A 26,649-nucleotide genomic window follows, 5' to 3' on the forward strand; every position below is an offset into this window, starting at 1 on the left:
AACTGCTATTTTGTAAGGCTGTGTCATGCTTCTCAGTTCAAACACGCTTTGGCTCTTTATTATTCATGGGCCTTTTTCTCAGTCAGTGGTGTTGAATAATAAAACAGCCCAGGATCAAATGGGCCAATTCTCCACGCCTGACACCAACTGCTACTGTTCGCTGGGCTCTGCCAAGCGTTGCCTCTGATAATGAGTGGGATTTGGTTAAACAGTAAATTAATGAATAATGAAATATCCAGGTTGATCAGTTAGAGAGCACGCTTGCTTTGCCCCCGGCCAAGTGCTCGGGGCAGAAATTACTCTCAAACGGCACTTGCCTGTGTGCTGGGCTGGATAACTATTTTACAGCCTATTGCTTGACAGGATGTTGGGAAGGGGGCGAGGGGAAAGGGGGAGGTCGGGGAAGCAGAGCGGGCAGGGCAATCTCCTTATCACCCCACACGGAGAGGAGAAGGAGCCGCTTTGGGGCTGTGCAGACCCCCTTAGAAAGGGGAGAGGGTTGCGGGGCTGAGGGAGGTCGTGATGAGGGAAAAGGATGAGCCCCCTCTTAGCTCTTCCTCTCTCTTCTCCCAACTTTGTTATTATTATATTGGTGGTATTATTATTATTTTTATTTTTTTATCCTGGTAAGGATTACCTTAACCCTGACTATCACTGGGGTTAACCCAACTTTCCCCCCGGCCCCATCACCTTTAATTCTCGCCTTGCACCAGCCCTGTCCGAGCGTGTTTCGGAGCGGGGCCATCCCTCCTGGCAGGGCTTGGAGCCCAGACTGGAGAAAGAGCCTCCTGGAGCCGTGTGTCAGGTGCTCTTAGCAAATAAAAGAGCCTGTGAAAGGCTGCCTGCGCGGGATGGGGCATAGAAGCAGAGAGGTGGGAAAAACAATGTGGAAAGGAGAAAACCACCCCATACCCTTCATTTTCTGCCCTGGGAGAAATAAGTAGCTGTAAAATATTTCCCGCAGGTCAGCGACACAAGTACATATATGTACACAAACACATAGGCACGATTTTTTACGGCTGGAGGAGGGGGGAAATCCCTACTTGACTCTCACACTCGTCCTCTGGGTGTTTATTTGGGATGGTGGTATTGCTCCACATCGGCGAGAAAACCACTACAATTACCATATTTTATGCAGAAGGATAACTCTCTGCAACCAACTCACCCCATTTTTTTTTTAGTGGTTACTTTTTCCAAACTTTCCAAGCAAGCCCCAACTTCCTAAGTCAAAGCAAGGAGGGGGGTGAGGAAAAACAATGTACACATTTTAAAAATAAAATAAGGGAGTAGAAAACCAATCTGTTTCCAAAATGCGAAGTCGGAACTCAGTTACTTTCGCTCGTCTCATGTCACTCCTACGTTAAAGTTTAAAGAAACCTGTGAAGCGTAAGGAGAAGGAGGTCCCTGCTACGCCTCGGCCATCGCCCCCGTACTCCCCCGGCAGCTGCCGGGCGCAAGGAAAAGCCTCCAGGCTCCGTCTGCGATGGCAAGATCCCGAGAAAGAAGGACTGGAGGGGTTTAACGAGAGTCCCCTTCACTTTCTCAGTCTTCCTTATTCATCTGGCTGCACGGAGTTGTTGTGTAGGGATGAACAGCCGGCTTTGGGGCAGGTTAAAGCCCATGTTTACTTTATTCCTCGAGGAAAACAATATCTCACATTCACCGTTTCATCTCAATAACCAAATCCAGAACTTTTCGTTTTCAAATATTTCACCTCGTTCCTTCCTGCTCGAGTTATACCAATTTAAATTGCATTTTTAAATCCAGACTATTTCCGTGAAAACCAGTTACCCAAAAAAATATTTTCTAGCCCCATTTGCAGTTCTTCCACTACCACCCCACACCCTCTTCTCATCATTACCAGTTATTGTAGTGTGGTTTTCTATACAGAGCTGGAAACAGGTTTCCTTTTTCCCAGCCTAAACAGGATCCACTCTGCACTGGAATAAAGCGGAGTTTATGAGTGAGCGGGGCTTATCTCGTCCCGATCGTTGCTCACAGCTTTTGGGAAAACTGCAGCTTTCGGTTAAGTCACTGGGAGTTTTGCAGGAGCAAAAAAAATGCCAGGTGGGTGATGCTTTGTGCACTGAGATAAACTATTGTTAGCGCTAGTTTCATGAGGCAAAAAGATCTCCCCTGGTCCTTTGATGGATTTTTACAAGGAAAAGAAGTGCCCACACGCATTTCATTCACCCTGGCGTTTTAAACCAGTAAAACTCTGGATATAATTGCAATTGTAGACAATGCTCTTCGTAAATCTCAACACGCACTAATTTATCACCTGGGAAGGACCAGTGGGTTTTGTTTTAAAGGAAATGTTCCCCTGGACCTGAGGAAAGCATCCTCCTCGCATGCTGTCAGGAGATGAGGGAGATTTCGCCGTGTATTTAACAGGAGTAATAATCACCGGCACAGCACCTCCCCACGCTAGGGAGCCGTGGAGGTCCCACTGCACTCAAGAGAGTGTTTGCCTTTGCTTTAAAAACACCTTGCAAATGTTAAACCTTTCTTTTCCTTCTTTTTTTTTTTTTTTTTTTTTGATTTTTTCTAATATTTGTCCCTTCCGTGGCCGGACGGGGGTAAAAGGGTTGTTGTCTCTGAAAATTCGTGTAAGAAATACATGTGCAAACACACACACTTTTTTCATTTTAGCATTTTTTGGAGGAAGCTCCAAAATAATTGCGGTAATTGCCTGAGATTCTGAGGTTTTTTCGTCTTCATGTTAAGGAAGGAGTATAGAGACACTCTTAACTCCTAAACCCCCAGAGATTTACTTCTCCCTGCCCCAGGAAACGTTCACAGGCAGAGAGGGGAATTTTGCTGGAAGGGAAATCGGGGCAGACCTTCCTACGCTGGGACATCGGGATGTGCGGGAAGCAGCAGAGCCCTGCCCCGAGGGAAGAGCGCCGGGAAGGACCGGCCCCTTGCACCGGCTGGACTCTGTTGCAAGGGTTAAATTCCGAAGGCAAAAACAAGGAGCTTTTTTTCTTTTTCCCTTAATTCCTAAAAGCCAGTGGTGGTGTGAGAATGGAACCGACTCGAGCTACAAGCACTTGTGACACGACGTGTGACACAATGTCCTGGAACAGTTTTGCACGGACACAGACACACGTCCAGCTACAGGGAGAAAATATGTGTGGATGCTGTTTACGAGGGACACAGAAAACAAAGGAATTCGGTGAATGTATCGGTCCTGGGGATTATTTAAGACATTTGACTAGTTTCATCATAGGGACACCAGATGTTATTTATGAGGTCTCGTATTAATGTGGGCCATACCATGCAGGTGAGAGGGAAAAGGGGGGGAGGAAAAAAAAGCCAAAGGAAGACTGAAAAGAGTTCACCCCAAAGGGATGAAAGACAAAACTGATGTTTATGACAGTATAAATCACGATGAAGTTTTGTAATGGAAAGTAGAACTACCTGGAGTTCTAGGAAGAGAATGGTGCAAGGCAGGAGAGGAGGAGGGAGGGAAGGTCCCTGCTGGTCATGGCTGGAAAAGCAGATGAGAACCCAGCGCGGTGCTGAGCTGGGATTCTGCTGGGTTTGCTGGGTTACTGCTGCTACTGTTAAACTCAGTTTGGGTTTAACCTGAGCTGCGGAAGACGCGAGAACAGTAGAAAGACCAAGAGGCAGGGAGGAAGGAAAAGAAGGAGAGAAAGAGAGAGAAAGAGAAAGAGAGAGAAAGAGAGAAAGAAAGAGAGAAAGAGAGAAAGAAAGAGAGAAAGAGAGAGAGAGAGAAAGAAAGAGAGAAAAAGAGAAAGAGAGAGAGAAAAAAAGAAAGAGAGAAAGAGAGAGAAAGAGAGAGAGAAAGAAAGAGGGAGAGAGATAAAGACAGAAAGAGAGAAAGAAAGAGAGAAAGAAAGACAGAAAGAGAAAGAAAGAGAGAAAGAGAAATAAAGAAAGAGATAAAGAGAGAAAGAGAAAGAAAGAAAGAGATAGAGAGAGAAAGAAAAAGAAAGAAAGAAAGGAAGGAAGGAAGAAAGGAAGGAAAGAAGGAAAGAAGGAAAGAAAGAAAGAAAGGATAGAAAGAAGGAAAGAAAGAAGGAAAGAAAGAAAGAAAGAAGGAAAGAAGGAAAGAAAGAAGGAAGGGAGGAAAGAAAGAAAGAAAAAGACAGACATCAATCTGATCTTGGCTTGTTCAAGATCACTTGAAAAATGCAGTGGAGAAGAGGAGATCAGCTGGAATATTTCTACTTTCCTGCCACCTCGTTTCCACAGCCCAGTGTTCCAGTGTCCGAGCCCACGCCGGGCACCGCCGGGCAGGACACACCGCTGCCTCCCGGAGCAGCGAACTTCACTTCGTTGTAAACATATACATATATGTGCTTTGAATTTGCAACCTTAGCACTGTCGCCTGGAGCCTGGGAAACTCGGGGTGAGCCCTTCTTCGGCTCGTCGGGTCCCGTTTTAAAGGGAGCCCTCGGTTTCCACAAGCAGGTCGTTCTGCTGAGTTACCAAAGAGCTTTCCCCCATGAATTTGTTTTGGTTTAGTTTGGGGTTTTTTAATCCTCTTTTTACGTAAGTGTTGCACAGTTCTTGGACAACAGAGAAACTTCCTGCTCTCCCCATTTCCCCCCCAAACAACCTCCCCCCCAGACTCCACTGGGAGCGGCGAGGGCTGTTTTGAAAGGTTTCATGCAAAACATGTGCTCTACTAAAAATAATACCATCGGTGCGATTAAAACAAAAGCAAACAAAACAAAGTCCAAAAGCATGGCATACCGCCTGGCTTTGGGGAATCAGCTCCAGCGCCGCTGGTATTCCCAGCCCACCGGCATCCTCGCCCCCACACCTGCCCGCAGCTGGGTCAGAGGTGTTGAGGAGGGGAGGTTTGGGGTTCCCCCACTCCCCACCCTGCGAAGCCCCAATGAAAAGAAGGAAAGAAAAAGGCGGGGGGGGAAGGATTCCCTCTGCTCTTTTCTCGCAGCTCCGCTGCTCCCCCACCTCGTTTTCCCGCTTCTCGGACCCCGGGCACTGCTGCTCCCGTCCCCCCCATCCACCCACCCACCCGCCTCCTCCATCCCGGGCCCCACAAACTTGCTCCGGGCGTTTTTGCCATCACACCACGGAGAGAAAGTAGGTCACGGCTGAGTCCAAGCCTGGCGGAAGCCGAGGCAGCCGAGCCTCGAAAGCTTTCCCATAGAACACACTTTGGGGTCGTCGTTTGCAATGTTGTTTGGTTTAGGTTTTTTTATTATGATGAAGATGATGATTTATTTTGGACACCTTGGGCGATCAGCTGAGCCGGCTCCTGTAGTCCAAGCTGGAAGGAGAGGGAGAAGGGAGGTAGTTTGGGAGATGGAGGTGGGGCTGGATTTATTTTCTTGCTATTCCTCCATCCCCTCCTAGAGAAATATTAAGTTGCAAAAACCGATCCACCGCCTCTTAGGGCTTCTGCACCTCTGTCTGCCCTCTCCAACCACCGCTCTCTCTAAAAACCAACAGATAAACCCCAACCCAGACGAGCCTTCGGAGCGGGTATTTAACTGAAATAGTTCGCCGCAGTAAAAGCGAGGCTTTAAACCGGTTTTCCACCCTCAGGGCTCCCTGTTCGAGCACACGCATGTGTTTGTTTTCAGGGTGACTGTGCGCAGGGTTAAAATCGACAGTCCTTTCCAGGAAAAAAAAAAAAAAAAGAAGTGTTTTCTATAATGCCAGTAAAAAACAATTAATTAAAAAATCCTGAGGCCTTAATCTGCTCCCCCTCCTCCTTTCCCCAACCGCAGGGTAAACCCCGAGTCACTGCGGAGTGGCTCTGGGTTCGCCCTGGGGATCCGGTTCTCCCCTCAGCTCCGCGGCGATTACGAACCTAAATAAAGGCGATTTGGGAACGGAGGGGAAGGGAGGGGGGAAGGTGGAGAAAGAAGTTTTCGTTGGAATATTTTCTTTTGTTAATTGCTGGTGCTGCAGGTGGAGACCCAAAGGTAGAAAATAATCCCGCATTGTGAATACGAACATCTCTCGATCTCTATATAAGAGTATATATGAATATACATATATATACACACACATCCAGGTATACAGAAATGAAATGTACAGTAACAGTAACAAAACAATGGGGTCAAAAAAAGTTTGCTGATATTTCAGGCTTACATAATATTTTCTTTTAATGGCTTATACTTTAGAATGAAAAAGATTTACTCCTAATTCAGCTGGTAAAAGCAAAATGAAACGAAAGCTCACGTTAACATGACATGAGGTTTATTATAGGTCTGCTTAGAATGAGGAGGTAAGAGTGGGAAAAAATATGGACACTTTTGAGTCAGACAGAAATAAAATACCAACATTTCTGAGAAGCAATATTTATTGTCTTTTTTTTTGTCTTTTTTTTTTTTTTAATGTAGAGACATGTCCTGAATTTCCCCAAAGCCTAGAGTGGGAAAATAAAGACTTCTTGGCGTTATAAGTAAATCCGTCTGCAGAATCAAAGCAGCACCAACATTCAAAAAAACTGAAGAGGAAAATACAACAAAACACAACAATCTCTTTTTTTTTTATTCTTATTCTTATTATTTATGTAAATCAGGTCATCACTGGACAAGAAACCAATTTCTACCCATTACCATAACAGCTTGTCTATAAAGAACAGAAAAGATTCAGATAGGATACTATCTAGTCAAGCGGGATTTTTTTTTTTGTTGGTTTTATTTTTTCTTTCTTTTTTGTTTGTTTTTTTAATATACTTTTTGTTTTTAAATTCCCCCACCCATTCACAGAGGTATAGAGTCACAGATAAATAACCCAAAAACTACTTGCTCGCCATATTTACACATTCCCGTTAAATTAAGCATAAATAAATATATACAAACTCAATACTGAATGCCTCTCCGCATTTCTTCTCAGGAAGAGTCGATAAACTGATATTTCTCACTGCATGGTCAGATTTTTCAAGAAGAGGAGGTGGAAAGGATCGTTTGGGGCATAAAAGGAGAATTTATTAATTTTTCTTTCGTCTTTCCAGTTTCTCATTTGCTTTTTCAGAGCTTTGCATTTGTTGGGGCTTTTTTTTTCTTTTTTTCCTTTATATCTCGCTGGCACACAGTGTTTCGTCTCTCTCTCAATGTTCAGGCGTTTGCCAGTGTGTTTGGGGATGTTTTCTTTTATTTTTTTTCCCTTTGTATAAGAAAATATACTATTTGTAAAAAGCCTACGGTCTCTCACACAGGGAAGCCGGAGGGGAGGGGGAGGTTGGCCGGATCGATCTGGCAACGCTTACAGCGGATGAAACAAGCACCAAATTCTCCGAGAAACGCATTAAAATAGAGCCGGACAGGTCTGTATGATAAACCGGTCAGAAAGAGATGAGCAGGGAAAGGGAATAAGCCCTTTGGGCACAGCTGAAGGTCTTAAAACCATCCTTCCCCCCCTCCCTCCTGGCCCCAAATGCAAATTTGGGGATTTGGGGAGAGGTTGGTCTGGGATGCAAAGGGACTTTAAACAGCTTCTCACAGAGAATTTCTATTAGGTGGGACAAGACACGACCCGATTTTAAAGAAATCATCGGGTTGTAAAAGGATTCCCATAAAATTGGCTTCTTGTTTCCTTCACATCTTGTATGAATAACAACCAGGGGAAAAAAAGGTCAGGGAGCATACAAAAACAAAGATCTTTCCAACGGCAAATAGAGAATTGTTATTAAAAAAAAAAAATCGAGACTGAGAATGAAATAAAATTTACAGCAACCCACCTGTTTGGTTTGAAAACAAACTTTTCACGGTCTCTCCTCAAACTTTTCCCTTGAGTTACAAAGCAAAGCTGCCGTGTTAATCCTCCTGTTTATTGATTTATGATCCCGAGGAAACCAAATCTTTTAATAACTCAATTATCAGATAAACGTCTGAGGTGCCCCGCCAACACAAGTAGTCGGGTTGGGAAAGTGGAGGGGAGCAGGAAAATGCCTTCCAGAGGGAGGCTGAGTTGAGTTTGGGGGGGACATCTCTCTCAGCACTGATAGAAGCCACCAAGCAATGGATATTTCCCTCTGGGAGCAGTGCTAAGCTAGAGGGAAAACAGAGATATGTGCTTCTATGTCATGTTTTCTCCCTGTTTGTATTTCAATCACAAACCGCGTGGATTTTGTCTTCATACTTTGGGGAGCAAACGGGGGACATCCCACTGCAATCAATGGGAATTTGGCTTTATTTTGCCTGAGTGATGCACAGCCTGACACGTGCAATCTGTCTATTCCAGGTAGAAGGCACGAGAGACAGATTGAAACTCTTCCCTCAACCTGCTCAACGTTTAGGTCCTGATCCAGGTGACCAAAGCTGTACCTAGGGGAGATTTCACCAGGAGCAGGATGAGGCTCTCACATGTGTGAGCCCGTCTTTCCCCAAGAAGTTCCAAAGGTTCCCTCTCCTCATTAACTCACAGTGGTGGTGGGATAACTGCCTTCTGCAGTTAAAAGGAGCATTCCCAATATTTCTCCCAAAGACAAGGGAAGACCATCCCAACATTCCCCCAGAGCCTTCAGCTGGAAGCTCTGGGATAGCAGGGAGCAGGTCTTCACGGGCCTGCGTGTGCAGCTGGGGAGGTGGAAGACTGAGAGCCAACTTGGGGGCTCCCCACACCCAAAAGCCACTGGACGATGCTGGAGGGCTGGACCCAAAAAATCCTGTTTGCAGAGGGCAGACAAAGCAACACCCAGCACTTTGTGCTCCGCTTCAATAAGCAGAATATGCTCATCAGGCAGAGAAGGGAGATGTGCTTTGGGATGTTGCCATTCATTCCTCCCTGGATACACACACATACCCTCTCCCTGTCCCACACATCGCTGCTGGGACATGCCCTGCACTGGAGTCTGGATTGTCCTTCCCTAGAGGTCTGATGAAAGTGGAGGTGGTTGGCAAGGGGTAGGTTTTGGAGAACTGGGAGCTGCCTGGGGGTTGCTTTTAAGTCCCCAAGCTGCTGGTGAGGGATCCATGAGGATTGACCACCACACCTCCTCTGGCGACATCCTCAGGGCTGTGCCAATCCCTGCCACAACCAAACCCACTGGCAGGGACATGCCAGGGTCTAAGGCTACCTGCAACTCATCCCAACAGCCCATGGAGAAGGCTGCCTGCCTCAGTTCCCCCATTTTCTCATGGGAGATCCCCTACAGCACTCTGCCCCAGAAGAACCAAAGGTCCATGAGTGAAGAGCAGCTCCACAGGGGTCAGTGCTCCTTGGAGCTGGATGATTCCTGGGTTTCTGTTGCCACACACATGCCCAAATCACAAATAGAGAACAAGAGCTGAGACCTTGCTGCACAAAGATGTGAAAAGCAGGGCAGGCCCTCAAGTGTAACCATATCTCAGGGAGCTAAGGACACTAAGGGTGACAAGAGCATTGTTTGCTTTATGTTTTAAGAAAATTCTGTTGAGGGATGTTGACAGTATTGCTGAATTGTTTCTCCCCCACCATCCACTTTGGAAGGTATCTAGAAATTAAAGCAAGGCTAAGGCTTCTCTTTTGTTTCTCTCTCTCTCTCTCTCTTGTTTTGAGTTCAGGTGGACCTGCCTGGGGTGGTGGGATTGAGTCCTGCAGCTTTAGCAGGAATCCTGGGGGGAGGCCTGACCCCACTGGAGTTTTGCCAGTGACTCCAGGAGGTTTTACCCACGCCCAGTAACTGTTCTGACATAAGCAAAAAGATGTGTTAGTGCACGAACCCTACCCCACTGAGAAACACATGCAAGTACCCAAGACAGCAGAATCCAAACAGAAATTCACATCCTTACACTTCAGAGTTATTTTTACCAGAGAAGACAAAGAAATGTGTGTTAAAAAAATTTAAAAAAAAAAGAGAGGAAAGAAATAAGAATTCCCCTCCACCCTCATCAGCCCAAATCATATGCATAAGACATCCTGTCAGACACCAAACCACCAAGAAAAACATTGGAGTTAAGAAGTTTTTTCCCCCCTTACCACACCGACTTGTTCAAAAGCAAAGAGTCACAAGACATTTTTTTTTAAAAGCTTTCTAAGAGAAACAGATTTCCTCAGACTGAGCTCAGAAATCAGGATATTCCCTGGCAAACCCTCCCCACTCCCATCACGAGGAGCCAGCTCACATGGCAACCCTTTCCTCCCTGGGTACAAAACCCTAGTGCCAAGCAAGTGCGGTAACATTCAACACAGCTCTTATTTTCTTTGCAACAGTACACCTCAATTTCAACTTATATTTTTATCTCATTCAAATTATTCCCTTTGAGCTTCTTTAAAGAAGTGCACCTACAGAATTCAGTAACAACTGGCTTTGATTTGAAAAAGCAAAAAAAAGCAAAAAAATAAAAAGTATCAGAATATCAGAATTGTGGATTTTTTTTCTCTGTACCTGATATATTGTGTAGGGATCTCTAGTCCTCTTTGAAGAAGCTCATAAGCCAAGCGGGCAAAGCTTTAGGAAACAGAAGAAAATAAAATAGTGCATACTCCTGAGAAAGAATTACATACTCATATCACTCATTTTTTGTTGTTCTTAACAGTTCTTTAAAAATGGGGGAAGATATCTCTCACACACACTAGTCAAGGAAATTAAGGACTGAAACATTGGCATAGTTAGGAATATAAAACTCCCTAGAGAAAAAGAGGAGATCTCAGAAAATTAAGAAATCAGATAGTGCTGACATTTTACCAGACCTTACTTCCAGATTTTGCAACCCATTTATAGACAAGGCATTTTACCATCAAGGACAAGTACTAAATTACAAAGGTATGTTTGCATGCATTAATATGTGCGGCTCTACACACATATTTTAGATAGATGTATATATGTATATATCCACATATATACATATATATACACAAACATACACAGCATACACACACCCCCCTGAGGAGGTGTGTGTGCACATCCACAGATGCACACACAGAGGCACACACACACCCAGACACACCTGTAAACGCTGGTCATCTAAACAGAGAGTCTGTCTAGACCAGGAAAAACAAAGCAGTTCTTAAAAAATAGAGTTGGCTAATTCAGCTGAGCTCCAGTGACTCGAAACTCCCCTTCTGGTGGCACCTGAAGTTAAGATGCTGCCATGAAAGCAGCTGGTTGATGGCTTGGTGAGGGGTCTGTGCTCTCACCTCCCCTCCTTTCCTAGTCTAGACAGAACCAGGGTGGTGAGATGAGATGGGAAGAGTTGGGGGGAATGATGGGGTTGCTCAGAAAGGAACACTCTGGAAGATCATTTTAGTCAAAGTGGAGACAGGACATTGTTGAAAACGAAAAAAAAAGAATAAAATAAAACAAAAAAACAAAAGCAAGACAGACTGTGCAGCTCAAGAAATCAAAGCACTGACACCAAAAAGGTTTCTGCGATTTCTTCCAATAAGTTATTCATTTCTTTCTTTTATTATTATTATTAATTATTATTATATTCCCCTCCCCCCCAAATCATTATTTAAAAAATGTGAAAGAACAGAAGTGGGAAAAAAAATCCTGGTGGTTGTCTTCACACGTTCCTGGCAAGAGACTCTGAACCACTGGTCTTGCGCCATTGTGCTCCTCTGATCTTAAATTATTGTCTTTCTTTATTATTGTTTTTATTTTATTATTATTATTTTGTCCTACCTAATAGAATTCTTCCAAAGCCCAATCCAGTATTTTTAAAGCTAAAATTAAGAAGGTTTTGTTTTAAAAGATTCTCTCTCTTTTCTCCTCTTATTTATTTAACTTTTTTCTTTCTTTCTCTCTAATTTTTTTTCCTCTCTCTCTCTCTCTCTCTCTCTCTCTTTCTCTCTCATTTTCTGTGTTTCTCTTCCTTGTCTCCAGTTTTACTACCTGGTCCTTCGCCAGATGTGTGCCTGTTAGCAGTGTTGTTGTTCAAGAACATCTTGTCCATGCCTTTGAGAGCTTCAGTCAGGTAGTTTTGGAGGGCCGTGAGGGCAGCGCAGATTGCAGGGGCCCCAAAGCCATGAGTGATGAGGCTGAAGTGAGTCAAGCAGCTCTGAATGCCGGGTTCCAAAATAGGGGTGGGCCGGCTGTTCCCAATGGGTGTCCTGTCCTGGGCCAAGAGATCTGTGAATTCTTTACAAAGTTGCCTGCAGGGAAGAGAGAAAGCCAAAGAGAGGAAGGGACAGAGAGAAAAGTGGTCGTTAGGCTCGTCCAACCATTCTCTGTGACAATCAAGGTTGAAGGAAGGGGCAGGGTCAGGCCAAAGCTGATCCCAAGACACAAGATGGGACCTTTCTGTCGCCTTCCCTTCCCAAAATTACTTGAGGACCAGCTATGGTGAGCCAGCAGCTCAGAAAGATGTTCTTCAGGGGAAAGGTTTTTGCATTTGCAGGATAACACCAGGTCTGGACATAAAAATCTCTCCAGCAGCCACAAGGATTTTCCCGAAGAACTGTGAAAACCCAGCTCTGCTTGGTGGCTCTAGAAATAACCAGGAGGAAAGGGACATGTGCCTTGGGTCTGCCAACCACCCATCGTCCTGGAGGCCTGACTGGCTCAAAGCAGCTCCCACCAGTGCTGTTCCCAAAGGAAAGCACAACCATGCACTGAGAGCTACTGGCTGCACAGGGACTTGGTGCAGGGAAGGGCCAAAACGGAGCCTCCTCTGAGACTGCTGAGGCTGGGCCACCTTATTGAGAAAAACCAGGACTTTGGGACTCCATGATCACTTATTCATGGCATGAGGAACAAAGTGAGCACTTCTAATTTTATTTTTGGGGGGTGACACCCCAATTAACACATCAGAGTCGACATCTGGCTCATGTTTGTTTGCCTGCACCTTTGAAAAATCAGATTCGACTTTTCTAATGAATTCACACACACACACTCTTTTGCATTACTCTGGTCCACAAGACCTTCAAGTCAACAAGTGCCTGGGCAATGTAGAAATCCTGGGGGCTGGTGGGGTTCCCAAAGGAAGAGTTTCTTTAAGGGTTCCCAAATGAATAGGGGTTTTTTAAGAGAGATGCCTACCCGGGGACTGGAGGGAAAAAAAAAGGCCAGAATTAAAAAAAAAAAAAAAAAGGAAAAAAGAAACCCTTTAAAAAAGACATTCAGCTCTCATCCTCTGAAATTCTCTGAAATTCCCAGTGGGTTAAAGGTTTCAGAGGGTGGGGAAAGATAAAGGTCTACTTCTATGTGTATTATCCATTAAGAAAGTGCAAGAGAGGAAACTTTGAATTTGGAGAACAAACAGTAATGAGTCCAACATTTTACATCTTCAAAGAGCAAAGCAGGGTCTGCGAGCAATTAAAGTTCTGGGACATTAATATCTTCTGACCCTGCGGAAAGGGCAATCAAATTCCAATCACGTCTAAAAAACATCTGGACAAATTTGAGCAAATGATTTTTCGACCCTCCATATATTTCTTTAAATTACACTGTCATCGGAGGCAAGGCACGTCCCAGAGCATGAAATAAATGAGAACTGTTTGGGTTGGTATTTTTCTTTCTTTTTTTTCCTCTTTTTCTTTTTCCAGATAGATGAAGATGTGTGAACACTCAGCACCCACTGCTGAGGACTCGAGCAAACCATGAAGCCTCCAGTGAGTAGCCTGGGAGGCACAGCCAAGTGTAAATCATCACATACAGCACATCCACCGAGGAAGTCCCTAGGGAGACAGATGGCTTGGAGGGGCCAAACCAAGAATCATTAGCAGTACATGGTGTTGTTCTTCTATTTTTTCTCCTTTTTTCCTCTTTTTTTTTAATATATATTTTTTAATTAAATCACGCGGAAAAGTCATTGGTAGCAGACAGACAGGTGTGTGTGAGCAGCAGGAGGGACAGACAGACATGCTGTGGAAGCAAAATATAGAGGGGTTTTTTTCCCCCTTTCCTTTAACTGGGAGTGGCTTGGAAATTACGCACAATAGGTGGGGAACAGTGGCCTACAACCTCTATAGAGGCAGAGTCTGTTGACAGGATCCCCGCTGCAAGGGGATGCAGAGGTCCGTGGGGCGATAGGAGCATCCTTCGTCCCCGCGGGGCCATTGGAATGTGGGGACTGGAAACTCCGTCTGCTTTCTCCTAGCAGCGAGCTCAGAGGAAGGGTTTAAGGAGGGGAAGGGCAGAAGGGGGGTATTTAACTTCACACTCACTTTGTAGCAAGCAGCATGTTTTTCCTGGAGTGGAGGTCGCTGGGGTCCGTGTGCTGTCTGTTCAGGTACTCAGAAACAGCTTTGGCTGGGAACTCCGTTTCACAGATGTACCCAAAATCCCGAGCTAAATGAACGGCCTCACCTGGAGGGAACGAGAGGGGGATTAACACCTCCGGGCACCGCTGGCCCCGGGCTGGGCTGGTTCCGACCTGCCCACCGCTCCCCTGGGAGACACCAGCTCCTTCGGGCCGTGTTTGGAAAGCTAATAGTATCCCTTCCACCTTAGGGACAGGCTTCATAGCATCCCTTCCACCTTAGGGACAGGCTCCAAGTATGTGTTTTCCCTCCACAAGCCCTAATTTGGGGACAGAAGTTGATGGGACAGATTTTGAGCTGATGAGATTTGGTTTTGCTACAATGGTTGTGCAGAACACAGGGAAAAACGCACACACACCACTCACACACAGAAAAAACTTTAAAATTAACAGGGCCAAAAAAAACCCAACTAAAAAACCACAAGGGAAACCTAGAGAATCCTGAAAATCTAAAGAACCCAAACTCCTCTTAAAAGCACAGAAACCATTCCTATTTTAACACATCCGATCATTGTCCAAAACTTCACAGATGTGGATATATTGTGAATGTAATGTTAATTCTTTGTGGGACATTATATACACACTTTATCGACACAGAGTACTTGCATCATTATCACAGTTAGTGCCACATTTATAAAATTATGGAGATAACTGCATTTAGCCCGATGGCAATTTAATAATCTGCATTTTTAACTGACCATCATGTAACAGGAACTCCTCTCTGCCCGGTGGAAAGATAACAACAAATGGGAACTTTTTCTGTGAAAAAAAATAATTATTATTCTAACTCCAATTCTAACTGTCGTTTTTCCTGCCTGCCTGGTTTCAGGTTTCTTGCCTCCAGAGGTTTGTGTCATCCAACTCCTACTGGTGTACTTCATGCCACAAGAAGACAGTAGCTGCAGAAAGGAGGAAAAGAGGAGGGGAAAAAAAACCCTCAGACTCTAGGGGGATTCCACCAGATTATAGCTCAGCCCCTCTAGAATAAAGCATTAAACCCTTTAAAGCATCGCCCGAGGGACGAGGGGGAAGATTTCCAACACGCAAAACAGGTATGTCTAATAACTCCAGGACCACATTATTTTTAACTATCAGGAGTTGCTTTCCAACGTCATCTCCTGCTTCCCAACGCTTCTCGCTAATGATCAAACCGGTTAATGAAGGCGAGAGCACCCGGGAGAGCCTGGAAGTGGGATCCCCGCGCCGGGAAGAGTCCTCCCGGGCAGCCTCAGGGCAACAGAGGCGGGGAGCGATCGGACCATTCCTGCTCCTGGCGATACAGGAGCAGCAAAAGCCTGGCTGGTGGCAGGGGAAAAAAAGAAAAAATCAAACTCCATCAGGTGCAGCTTCTTCCAAAGGGAGGGATCTCCCTGAAGGTAAACTGTTGATTTGTGAGGGAATCAGGGGAGAGCACAGGAATATACACCTTGCTGCACGCTTGACACAGAGCTCAGCGTCACTACACAACCCCACTGGCTTCTGAACCTCACACCAGCCTCGGAGAGGGGCTGTGAATTGGGGTTTCACACACACAACGGGGGTGAAGCTGCGCTAACCCGGGCGCCAAAGGGCATTTGTCACCCCCGAAATGCTTCACATCTCCCACAGCGAGACCCTATATCCTGTATCCGTAACCTACACTGTGCCTTGCTCGGCATCACCTCCACGCGGGTACCAGGAGGAGATCCCGCCTCTCAGCCCCCGTGTTTTTGCGAGCCTGCCTTCAGCTCTGCACGCGGTAAAAGGTCTTATCGCTCCCATAACTCAATCAAAAGAGTTGAAAAGTTAGTATCTAGCACAAATATTTATGCGTGCTTACATGCAGGAGAGATAAGTGGATTATTTATACGCCTCTCGGTGTGTATGTGTAGTGCAGATACATAGAATTTATAATTGCATCCATACTATTCCGGATAGGTTTTTTTTGGAGAAGGTCCAACTTCTCTGAGCATAAACACGCACATATCCTAAACTTATTAGTGACTCTAAATTTTCCTTCTCGGTACAGTAAAAACAAATCACAGAAACGCGTCTGGCCACCAAAATGCCATTAGCTGACTTGAAATGAGTTGAAACTTCAGTTTCCCCTTCCCTCTCTCCTTCCTCGGGAATAGCTGGTCTCTTTGTTCAGCTCCAACCACCTTAAGGGAAACTGAGCTCTGCGAGTCTTAAATTGCTCTGATTTCTTACAAAAAAAAAAAATTGTATTGTTTTTCCCCATTGAGCATCTTGTAGTGGCCATAAATCAGCTCGGGAGGAGAGAATTAGCGAGAGGATGGAGAAGATGTGGAGTCGGAGAGCACAGAATGGAAATGAATAACAACGAGGAATGGGACTGCCCTGCAGAATTACACATACACACACAGGTACACACATATACACACACACGCACACTCCCTCATTCTTGCCACCAAGAAGGATCAATGATCCTCCAGCCAGTGACTCCATTTTTGGGAATGGGATCCTTCACCGTGCCGGTGTTTCTCCTAGCCCGCCCTGAGTTTTACCTCTGCAAGGTTTTCCCACCTGATCCCCAAAGTTGGTGGTGTTTCTTTCCTTTTGTTTTGGGGGGTTTTTTGGTTGGTAAAACGTCAGACAGGAGTTCAGAGCAGGCAGGAGTGTGAAGGGAGCTGCGACCCTCGGCTTACCTTCCACCAGGGAGGTGAGTAAAGTGACATTTGCGGCCTTACGCCTGCCGGCTGGTAAATTCAAACCGATTTTTTCTAGCCTTTCTCGCAAAGATCTCCCCCCGTTTTTCGATTTGGCTCTAGAATTGCAAAGAAATTAACATCGTGATTAACCCCGCAGTGTTCCTGGAAGAAACGTTTAGTCTGTGCAGTCAGCGGAGCCTGGGAGGGTTTTCAGTCGACGTTAAGGACTTTGGGGGTGTTGATTTCTGATCGGCTTTGCTGAGATTTGCCTAATTTCTCCCAGGGGTAGAGGTGGGGATGAACCCACTTTTCTCCCTGTTTTATCCAGGGAAATCAAATAGTGCCAAACAGCAATAATTAACGGAAAGGTTCCGATCTAGAGAACAAATGGGTTCCTGTTGTATGCCACCAACTTGCATTACGATGCAGCAAAGGGATGGGCAGAAAGGTAGAGGAAGATTCAGTCACCTGTTTTTTTTTCCCTTAAAGAGACAGAACGGGAAGAGGGGATAAAAAAAAATCGGAAAAGCTCAAAGGGAGAATGTGTGCGCCTGTGGATAAATAGAAAAGGAGGAAAATATTTATTAAACCATTTCGCGCGCGCGTGTGAGTGTGTTCTTGTGCGGGAAGGCGATGCTGAGGGGAAGAGCTCACCTGAGGCAGGGGGCGTTATATAGAGGGAATAGAGGGAATAGATTGCCTGGGGAAAGATTTGAGTATCTGTCGGAGGTTACTGATAAGGGCAATAAAAGGATGAGTGAGCTATGGGTGGGAAATTCAGAGCTATTGTTCGAACGCCCATACATATGTAAAGCCCCAGGGATGAAATCTTGCCACCTGCGAAGTCCGGGAGAGTTTTGGCACCTAACAGCAGAGTCTATCCCAACTATCTCTTAGTTCTTTACTTAAAATTTGTTTAAGAATTAGCAGTCACACTTAGCGAAAGGAAACCAGAAACTACAGAGAAGCCAGACTGGCATCCCACTATTTTATATCAAAGTAAATCGGACTGGATGGTAGAATTGCAAGAGAGCAGCTTTTTATATTTCATCTGCTCTGAACCAAAAGCTTGTCTAAAATTTAGATTCGAGATAGGAACTGAAGTCAGCAGCAGCCAATGGTTATGGCTTGGGCCACCTCCAGAAATCCACTGAAGTTCAATAATAATGTTTCTTTACCTTGATAATTGTATTTTCTACAGCGTATCTCTCAGATGTTCTCCCTGCTCCATTTGTGGTTGTGCAGAAGGAGCAGGAAGGTTTAGCATCTGTAAGTAAAAGTCTCTGCTGCTCTCACTGGCAAGGCTCGCAGCTGAACAATGATTACAGACATTCACGTGGAACTGCATCTATTTTAGGAGATCCTGATTCTCGTGTGCGTGTTTGGATGACTGACTGCATGGAGCAGAACTTTCCCTCTCATGTCCAGACATGGAGCCAGAGACCCTGATGACATTAGGGGGTGGTAAGGGGGGAACCCCAAACATAAACTGCATTTTAAACCACCTTAGAGTCATCACACCCTAATTGTGGCTATAGGAGTTGTCAAGATTAGCAACTTTTAAACATGATTTGAAATGTATTCAGTGTCAATTTATATGCATTTGTTCCTGTCTAAAGTCTGTTCCTGTCTAAAAGTCCTGCTTTTCCTACCAGTCTGGTGTCCACCTCTCCCATAGAAAATGAAGTCTTATATTCTGTCAGTCTGAATGGGTGAACTGGTACCTCATGACTTCTTCTCTGTTCTGAATGGAGACAGAGCTTTGGCTCACCTTTCTTACAGCCAAGTCATACTGACAATTCACAGTCCCTCAGTCCCTGCCAAGAAGAAAAAAGCCTTTCTCCCTCTTAGTATTTCCAGTTAATGACCTCAGAGCTTAAACTCTTGTTTCTTTCAGATAAAACCACAATCTCCCACTTGATATGATCGAGTGGGCAACAAGACCTCCCCATTTTCCTCAGCACCAATATTGCCAAATATTTTGAGGTCTTCAGCAAAATCCACCAGGACTTTAGTGGTGATTTGCACAAATATTAAACAGCAAAGGCCTCGAGCCCAACTGTGAGTGATTCCTCCAGCAACTTTCTCTGCATGAAGCACTAAGTTTCTGACTTTCAGAGCTACCTGTTGATGACCTTTCTTTAGCAGGTACTTCTCTACCTTACTTTGCCTATTAGTTCCCTGCCAATCTCAATAATATCTTGTGTGACACCAGGTCTCATAACTGACATAATTGTCTGACTGCTATTGCCATATAGAGAAAGCCTCGTGGATTTATCCAGGAAATCCCTAGAAATACATCAAGTCCTCAAAAACCTCCAGTTCACCCCGAATCACATCCAATGTGGCATTTTATATGCCCCACTTTCTAAGAGAGAAGTGTGAGTAGGAGAAAAGGTAGAAATTCTGTTCATGTACAAAAGGAAAAATCTTCCTTGTCTCAGTTCCTTCATTTATGAGTAAACAGGGCCAAATCTTTCTCTGCTCTCCATACATTCATCTCAATGTCTGAACACTGAATATCTTCACCTTATCCATAAAGTTACACACAACAGGCTATGACAATAAGGTCAATGCATATTTGCAATCATCTTTACTGTTGACCAAGTATTGCTGGTGTGTGCAGGGAGCCCCACACGTGGTCATCTTCATGTCTCTTACCTTCTAAGGACTCCTCCTAGGAGGGATGCGTTCAGACACTCTGGAGGGGAAAGTCGCCTCTGAACTTCTCCCACAGTTACTTTGTACTTTGAAGTTGAACTAAGCAAAGACAAGCGGCCGGGGACAGAGCAAAACACCTCTCCGGTGTTGACTGAAATTCCACCCAGGAAGCCATCTTTATTCATCATCAAAGAAGTAACAGATTTTGGAGGAACCGGAACTGGAGAAAGAAAAGGGGAGGAGGGGAGAGAGAAATCATCACGCCACGAAGGAGCACGGGATAACCACAGTCTCTCTGACATGCACAGAACAGCAAAATGAAAGGGAATTTTGAATCTCTGGCTACCTCCAGCAACCTAAAGGGTGCTGCTCCCCCAACCTCTAGGAAACTGCTCCATGAATGATGGATGGAGAGAAGGGTGGTACAGTACAGCCTCTATGCAGGGTTTAATCATTGGGAAATAAAATACATATTGGCAAGCACCTGGCAACTTTCGGGTTTGAGCCTGTGTCTCACCCAGAGCCCCCCGATGCCTTTTGTACAACGGACAGCGCCTTTCTGGAGGGGAAAAAAAGAGGAAAATTTACTTTTTTTTGGCTAATGTTTCCATTACTGCTAAGCTGAGCCAGGAATAAATGCAGCACACGAAGGGAGTTGCTGTCTTAAACAAGTATAAAGGCTGGAGGATACAGCAAGGAGAAGACAGCTCTGTTATTGCTTTGTGTTTTTATTAAGTCTGGTTTATGAAATAAAATGAGTCTTTTCCTTTAGAAAAATGAACACCAGGAAAAAAAATATCTGGTCCTACCATGGTGTTCTCCACTCTGATCATATTGTGCTGTCCGTGAATTACTGGGAACTCTCCCGCCCCTAAATAAAGCTGTTTTAGTTACTGTAACACATATTTAAAGGTAGTTATAGGGAAAAATAAAAAGAGAACGATAAAGTGAAGCTAAATAAAATAAAACCATGTTGCTCTGTCTAAGATAAAACGAAATATTTCTTCTCTCTGAGAAACCAGTGAGGTTATTTTAAGAGTAACCAAGGGGATTATAATGAACAAATTCCTATAATAGCAACCAGACACACTCAGAAATAAACAAAAAAATTGGCTAAACTAAAACGGAGAGCAATTCCCCCGTGACATGAATTTTGTTTACAAATGAACTTAAATAGCTCTCTCATAATTGTGTGTAACTGTTATGATTTACAGCAGGTGCTCTAATCAATCACCCAATCACTTTAATTTATAGGGAGCCTCACTGCATTTTCCCAGTTGTTTCATTTCTGCAAGTAATTGATAACAAACCGTACTTAAGGTATGTTTTATGCAGGAGTTAATAAGAGCTGACAGCTGCTACTGCTGCTTCCTCTTGGATTCACGGCAACACACGTTTCCTTATAGAAAATACACTCCAAAACTGGGGGGTTTGCTGGTGGTAGAGCCCTGGCAGTCCAGTGGGCATGTTTCAGAGGAGAAGACTAATTGATTACACACCCTCTTCGAGCAGATACTACTTCACAATCTCCCGTTTCCACTCAATCAATTGCAAAACCAATTCGGCAAATAATAGGGTTCTATTATGCACATATGCCAGCTATTTAGGTACTTATAATACATGTCAGTTAAGTCATAAAAGCCCTGTTTATTTGCAACATATCTGGAGAATCAAACCATTAGGGTTGAGCGGATATTTAAGTCGTCTGGAGCTGCTAAACAATAAGATCGGGTATCCTAATATATTACCAAGTGCTAACTACTGGGCAATTGCCAATTTTATAACCTCAGTGTATGGAATAGACACAATCGTGTTTCACTGTTTTTATTATAGATCATTTCCTACTGCCAGACCAGACCCCCACAATAAAAGCTCTATAACAGCTAAAAACCAAAAGGCATGTCGATTTTAGATATACATATTGCTTCTTATGCCTTGTATATAGTCTCCAGTATAAACAAATTATTTTGAGTGGCTTGACTTCAGGGAATCGGAAAGTGAAATGGATTCCTATTTCTCTATTATTTTTACTTAGGCACTTTATGCAGCTCATAAAGGCGGTTTCAAATAGTTTGAGAACGGCTCAAAAACAGTTATAAAAGAGTTAGAGGCCCGCTCCTGCTTTCGTTGCTATTAATAGGATTTTTTTTTTGCCATTGATTCTATATAGGAAGGCTTTTTTGTGTATCAGAGGTAATACAGTAGAGCAAAAACCATATGTATTTTCCCCCATTATACATAAATATATCACTTATTTCATGTACGATGGTCTATTTGAGCGAAGTATCAAGTTAAAAAAATTATAAACTAAAACAAAAAAGTTAGATTAAAGCAGTGCCACCAGACAGATCTTCATGACTGGCATTTTTTTCTTGGGACAAACTCCCGGGCTCAGTGGTTCGAGTACACCTTTACCGTGGCTATATTTAGTGACCAGTTTATCAGGTCACTGTCCAGTGAACTGAGAAATTAAACAAGAGGCAGCAATTCCACGAACATCTGATCTTAGTCCAAACTCACTAAAGAGAGAAGGACCCGTGCAATGCTTAAATGCACCTCAGCCCACTCGCTTTGGCCTTTCGGAGCACTCATTACATTAGTTAACCTTTGAAATATGGATTTTCACGTGCTCGGTATTTTTTTTTTCCCTTGCAAATTGCTTTTGGGAAGCAGGCTGGCTCCCTTCCCTGCTATGCTGGGAGCTCCTCAGCTTTTCCTCCTACCACTGTTTCCCTGAAAAGGACCGTAGGAACATACCCACCAGCTGGAGCCTGATAACTCTGTACCCATTTTGAGGCTTACCAGGCGGTGTAAGCATATCTATTGCAATTTCATAGCTTCAGAGAGATGTATTCTATCTAGGCTCTGTATCTTCTGTAAATTACCTAATGCTGCCTCAAAAAAGTGTTTGCCATGGAATGAATTATCTCTATCTATATCATATCTATATGTTTATCATGGCTAGAGCTTTTCAGATATAGCCCAGACAGCAGCAGAGATAATGGAACGTGGAGGTTTTGTGGGTGAAGAGATCCGTGTGTGAGGCTGCTTGTGTCAAATCCCTGCGTGGATGTAAATAAACCCTAATGCAGGGTGTATTTTTAGCCGATGTCAACTTTCCCAATTGGTTGGGGATTGCCACAACTGCTGGAATAAAACAGAATAACACACACGTATCCACGCAGCGTCCCCACCACTCCTGCTTTCACTTCAACCCATTTAGTTCTTGTTATCCCCAGCAGAAACTGTTCGATTTTCTTTCACTCCCAAACTCTATTTGCTGTGTGTATGTGAGCACTCACAAATACATAATTCCCCCTTTTAAAATCCCTGCCTTCTCCCTTCCTTTATATTTCTTTCTATACCTCCTTTGTCTCTCTTTTCTCCTCTCCTTTCTCCTTTTCCATCCCTTGATCTCTCTTTCCTCCTTCCTTCTTTTTTCCCTCCCTCCTTTTTTTTCCTCTTTCTCCTCCTGTGGTACTTTCCAGCCTCTTTGTCATTTCTCCCCCTTCCATTTCTCTTCAGCTTATCAATAAACCGGGAGAGCAACAGTAGCCGCTTGATTTGTTAGTAATTATAAGCATACTGTTCCTGCAAACGGGATCTCTAGATGAGTGAGATCGCTTTAAAACGACAGCAGGAAATGGTGGGGAAATGGAGCATGGCGAAACTCAGCGTGAAGCTTTCAGTTCTTTACATGTTTACAATTTTCTGTGCATACATTAAGTCTTAGGGTTCTTTTTTTCTTTCTCTTTTTTTTTTTTTTTTTGGTGTGTGTGGTGGTTCTCTGTTGGGTTGCTTGCCAAAAACCTGTGAAAATGCGCACAAATGTGAATGCACATGAGAAAATGGAAATAAAAGCCATTTTATGGACACTAAATATAAAGAAATGATAGATTTATGTCCTAAAAATAGCTGAATAATAGGGGTTTAAGCTAAGGATATTATTGCAATAACCCCTGTGAATAATCTGATAGTGAATCAATCAATCAATCAAATAATCAATCAGAGGAAATGTTTCTTATATTTCTTACTAACAAACATCATGGACAAATTAATTACTGATCAACTGTTAAATTCTTTCAATTTTTTTAATCTGCCTTCTGGGCCTGAAATGAGTAGAAAATTCTTTGTCCAGTAAAACAACAGGACTTAGCTGTAACTGATGATTTGATCTGACTCAGTGGCCAAGCCTAAAAGGTCCGGAGCTGCGTCTTACACGCCGGCTCTAAAAGACCCGGATCTTATTTTAATTTTAATGAACAAATACGGAAAGTGTGTGTTCATCTCCCATTTCTTCCTGTCCCCCTCGTCTCCTCCTCTCCTCCCGCCCCTCTCCTCCAACCGCAGTCCCTTTCCTCTGCAAGCCGGGACTAAATTTCAAAGTGAAACGTATTCCCTCGAAATTGTTTTGCATTCAATTAAAGGGGATCCTAAGGTTCAGTGGGTAATCCAGGAATGAGCACGAAGCTGAATGGCAGCAAAGCACCATCTCCGATTCCCAGATCTATCACCTGAAAAGCTGAGGCCAGCGTGGTTTTCAGTTAATCATTTATCCGAAACTTCAAGAGGTGGGGAGGAAAGTCATGTTGTGTTATTTAGAGTTAAAAGCAAAAGGTTAAGACACCTTCTTTCATATGTTTCCCCAAAGTAGTAGGAACAATAGAGTGTGTTTGCAAGGAGACCACGAATTAAGGTGTTCGAGTTAAAATGGCCTTTCATGCTTAATCAGGTGTGAGTGTGCAGGCGATCGTCAGAAAGAGCTGAAAGTAAATAAATACATCAGAATAATTTTAAGACTGACTGTGCCCCAGAGTCACAAAAAATTAACTTGGGACTTGGGCCACGCAAGGTTTTGCAAGAGGACAACTTCTTTCACCACAGTCGGTGCCAAGCAGATTTCAGACGAGCAGTTGACATGGGAGCTCTATCTTTTATTCCTGACATAAGGAAAACTTTCCCTTCATTTCAGCAGAAATCGAGGGAAAGGCCTCCAAACGTGCAGCCGGTAAGCTCTGAAAGCTTAGTTATAACTGATATTAATGCTCTTGGTGATTATTATTATCATCTTGATGATTTATCTGGCTCCCTCCCTCCCACTTCCACCACCCAAATCTTAATGGAACTAGGAGTTAACGATGATTTTTTAATGTCTCGTTGCATTTTTAGGCTGTTAATGTACCGCATCCTTCTCATTATTAGTTTATTGATTGTTCATTGACCAGCCCCCTTCAAATCGTATTAACCACCCTCTGCCAGTTTAGATTAGGGGAGTTTAAAAAGCACCTTTCATTATTTCCCCGCTACCACCACCAGGACCACGGTGGAGTTCAGGCTTGGTAGCTTAATGCTCGCTCTAATGGGGCAGCTAAGAGACGAGGGGCCACGGTCCCTGCCTATTGCATTAATAGCTCAAAGGGGGCTAATACAGAAAATTAGCCTTAAACGAGCTCTGGAGATCTCCAAATGAAAGAGCCATTTATCACGCTGGCTACCTTCACTCCACTCGTTTGCTCTCTCTACTGGGAACAACTCATTTCCTCTTAACTAAATTACTTCAGAAATGTCAAGTAAGCTCAGATAGCAAACATAACAAGAGGCTGGGTATGTGTAATCTATTGTGGGGGATCGATACGTGAGATAAATCAATAGCCGTGTATGAATCCCTATATAATTTCCTTAATAATTTGGCAAAGCTTTTGCATAGATAGGTAATTCCCTCTGCAGGCCTGAAAGACCATGAACAGACACAGTCTGGGTGATATAATTAAGTTTAGACTCCAAGTCTCCATCATGCTTCTCCCACTGCTTTGTGACTAAAGAATTTTAGGCACTAAACTAGGATTTGGTGAAGTAGACCCCCTCCAAGCCTCGACTGGCAAATATGTATCACAGGAATGTTCCACTGGACAAAAATCAGTCAGTACCTTTCTGTCTCTCTATCTATCTGTGCCATCTGCCTGCAATAACGACTCACAGAGTTTAAATAACTTATTCTTCCTTCAAAGTACATCCTCACAGCTACAAACTGCAGGGAACAAAGCGAAATTGATACTGAGCACTCTCTGTGTTGCTCCTTCTCTCGTCCTGATTAAATATTGACTGCCACAAGTGTGACCTGCTATTTATTACCCATTTCTCTTCCTCCGCACCCAGGAAAATCGCTGGGCGAGAAAATACAGTATTCCTTTATGCTGGAAAGTCTCTTAGAGCTCAGCATTAGTTCTAAGGAAGAAAACGCTGCTGCAGTGACTTTTAAACAGTTGCAAACACATCTCAGGGTCTTTTTTAGTAACCTAATTTCCAAAGTGCATATGTCTCCTGCTCATCATGCTTAAACTCAGAGTATCTCTTCTTCTGGCTGCAAATAGGCACATGTAATCCCATATAGACGAGACTGGGTCTTTTTAGGAGGCAGCTGCTCGACCTGGGACCGTTGCAATGCCCGCACATAAAAAGCACACCTAAATATATACCTAATATATATAAAAATCTATACCTGATACATATAATTATTGACATTCACATTCTAGTGCTACTCGCTCTCTAACTGTACCACCCAGCGCACACACGTGGAATGTCTCTGCTGTCCTCGTCAGCTGAAGGAGGGAGAGACACAGACGTGTGCGTGCTAAAAAAAAAAAAAAAGGAAAGAAAAAAAAAGAGTATTTTCACTGTGTATTCTGTGAAAAACCAGCGCGGAACAACATTGGAAAGGAGTCTCTCGACCACAAATCAAGCACCAATTAATCAAATACACACAAGAGACAACATCGTGTATGAGGTGTCAAGTGGGGGTGGGGAAGTGGGAGGAGAGCGAGGAAAAAAAAAGGTTAAAAATACAACCAGAAACCATCAGGTTACAGACCCTGACTAGATACCCCATTAAACATCCAAACTGAACCAAAACAGCAGAAATAAGAAATCTTTTTTTTTTTCCTTTTTAAAGGTAAGTAACTTTCTGTTTCTTAAAAAAAACCCACAACCAACCAACCAAAAAAACCAAAAAAACCTTCGACTTTTCAACCAATAGTCATAAATGGTACTGCCAAAGGGTCTTCAAGTTTTCATCTGTCCTGCCTCAAATAACTAGACCTTGATCATGTGTGTGAGAGACCGTACATGAAGATTTAAATTAAAAAAAAAAACACACAAGCAAACAACAGCAAAACAAACCATAAATACACGGAAGGACCTCGTGC

General features: G+C 43.8%; 1 protein-coding gene across 5 annotated transcripts in view; it reads right to left on the reverse strand.

Annotated features, from left to right (window-relative positions):
• Positions 1 to 5,199: 5,199 nt before the first annotated feature.
• TFAP2B (transcription factor AP-2 beta) overlaps positions 5,200 to 26,649 on the reverse strand; it is a 33,225-nt gene continuing 11,775 nt past the window's right edge. For 3 of the 5 annotated variants that reach the window (XM_027672709.1, XM_027672706.1, XM_027672708.1), the window contains 4 exons: positions 19,448 to 19,667; positions 16,784 to 16,902; positions 14,041 to 14,182; positions 11,666 to 12,027 (listed from right to left, as the gene is read on the reverse strand). In XM_027672709.1, the coding sequence (XP_027528510.1) occupies positions 11,727 to 12,027; positions 14,041 to 14,182; positions 16,784 to 16,902; positions 19,448 to 19,667 (782 nt within the window). In that variant the 3' untranslated portion in view covers positions 11,666 to 11,726. Of the gene's footprint in view, positions 5,267 to 7,106; positions 10,382 to 11,665; positions 12,028 to 14,040; positions 14,183 to 16,783; positions 16,903 to 19,447; positions 19,668 to 19,931; positions 20,007 to 26,649 lie in introns of those variants that run through there. The other 2 variants (XM_027672705.1, XM_027672704.1) reach the window with 2 other exon arrangements.

The sequence above is a fragment of the Neopelma chrysocephalum genome, unplaced genomic scaffold (genome assembly GCF_003984885.1).
Source record: "Neopelma chrysocephalum unplaced genomic scaffold, ASM398488v2 Primary Assembly neopelma1_97517, whole genome shotgun sequence".
Taxonomy (NCBI): domain Eukaryota; kingdom Metazoa; phylum Chordata; class Aves; order Passeriformes; family Pipridae; genus Neopelma; species Neopelma chrysocephalum.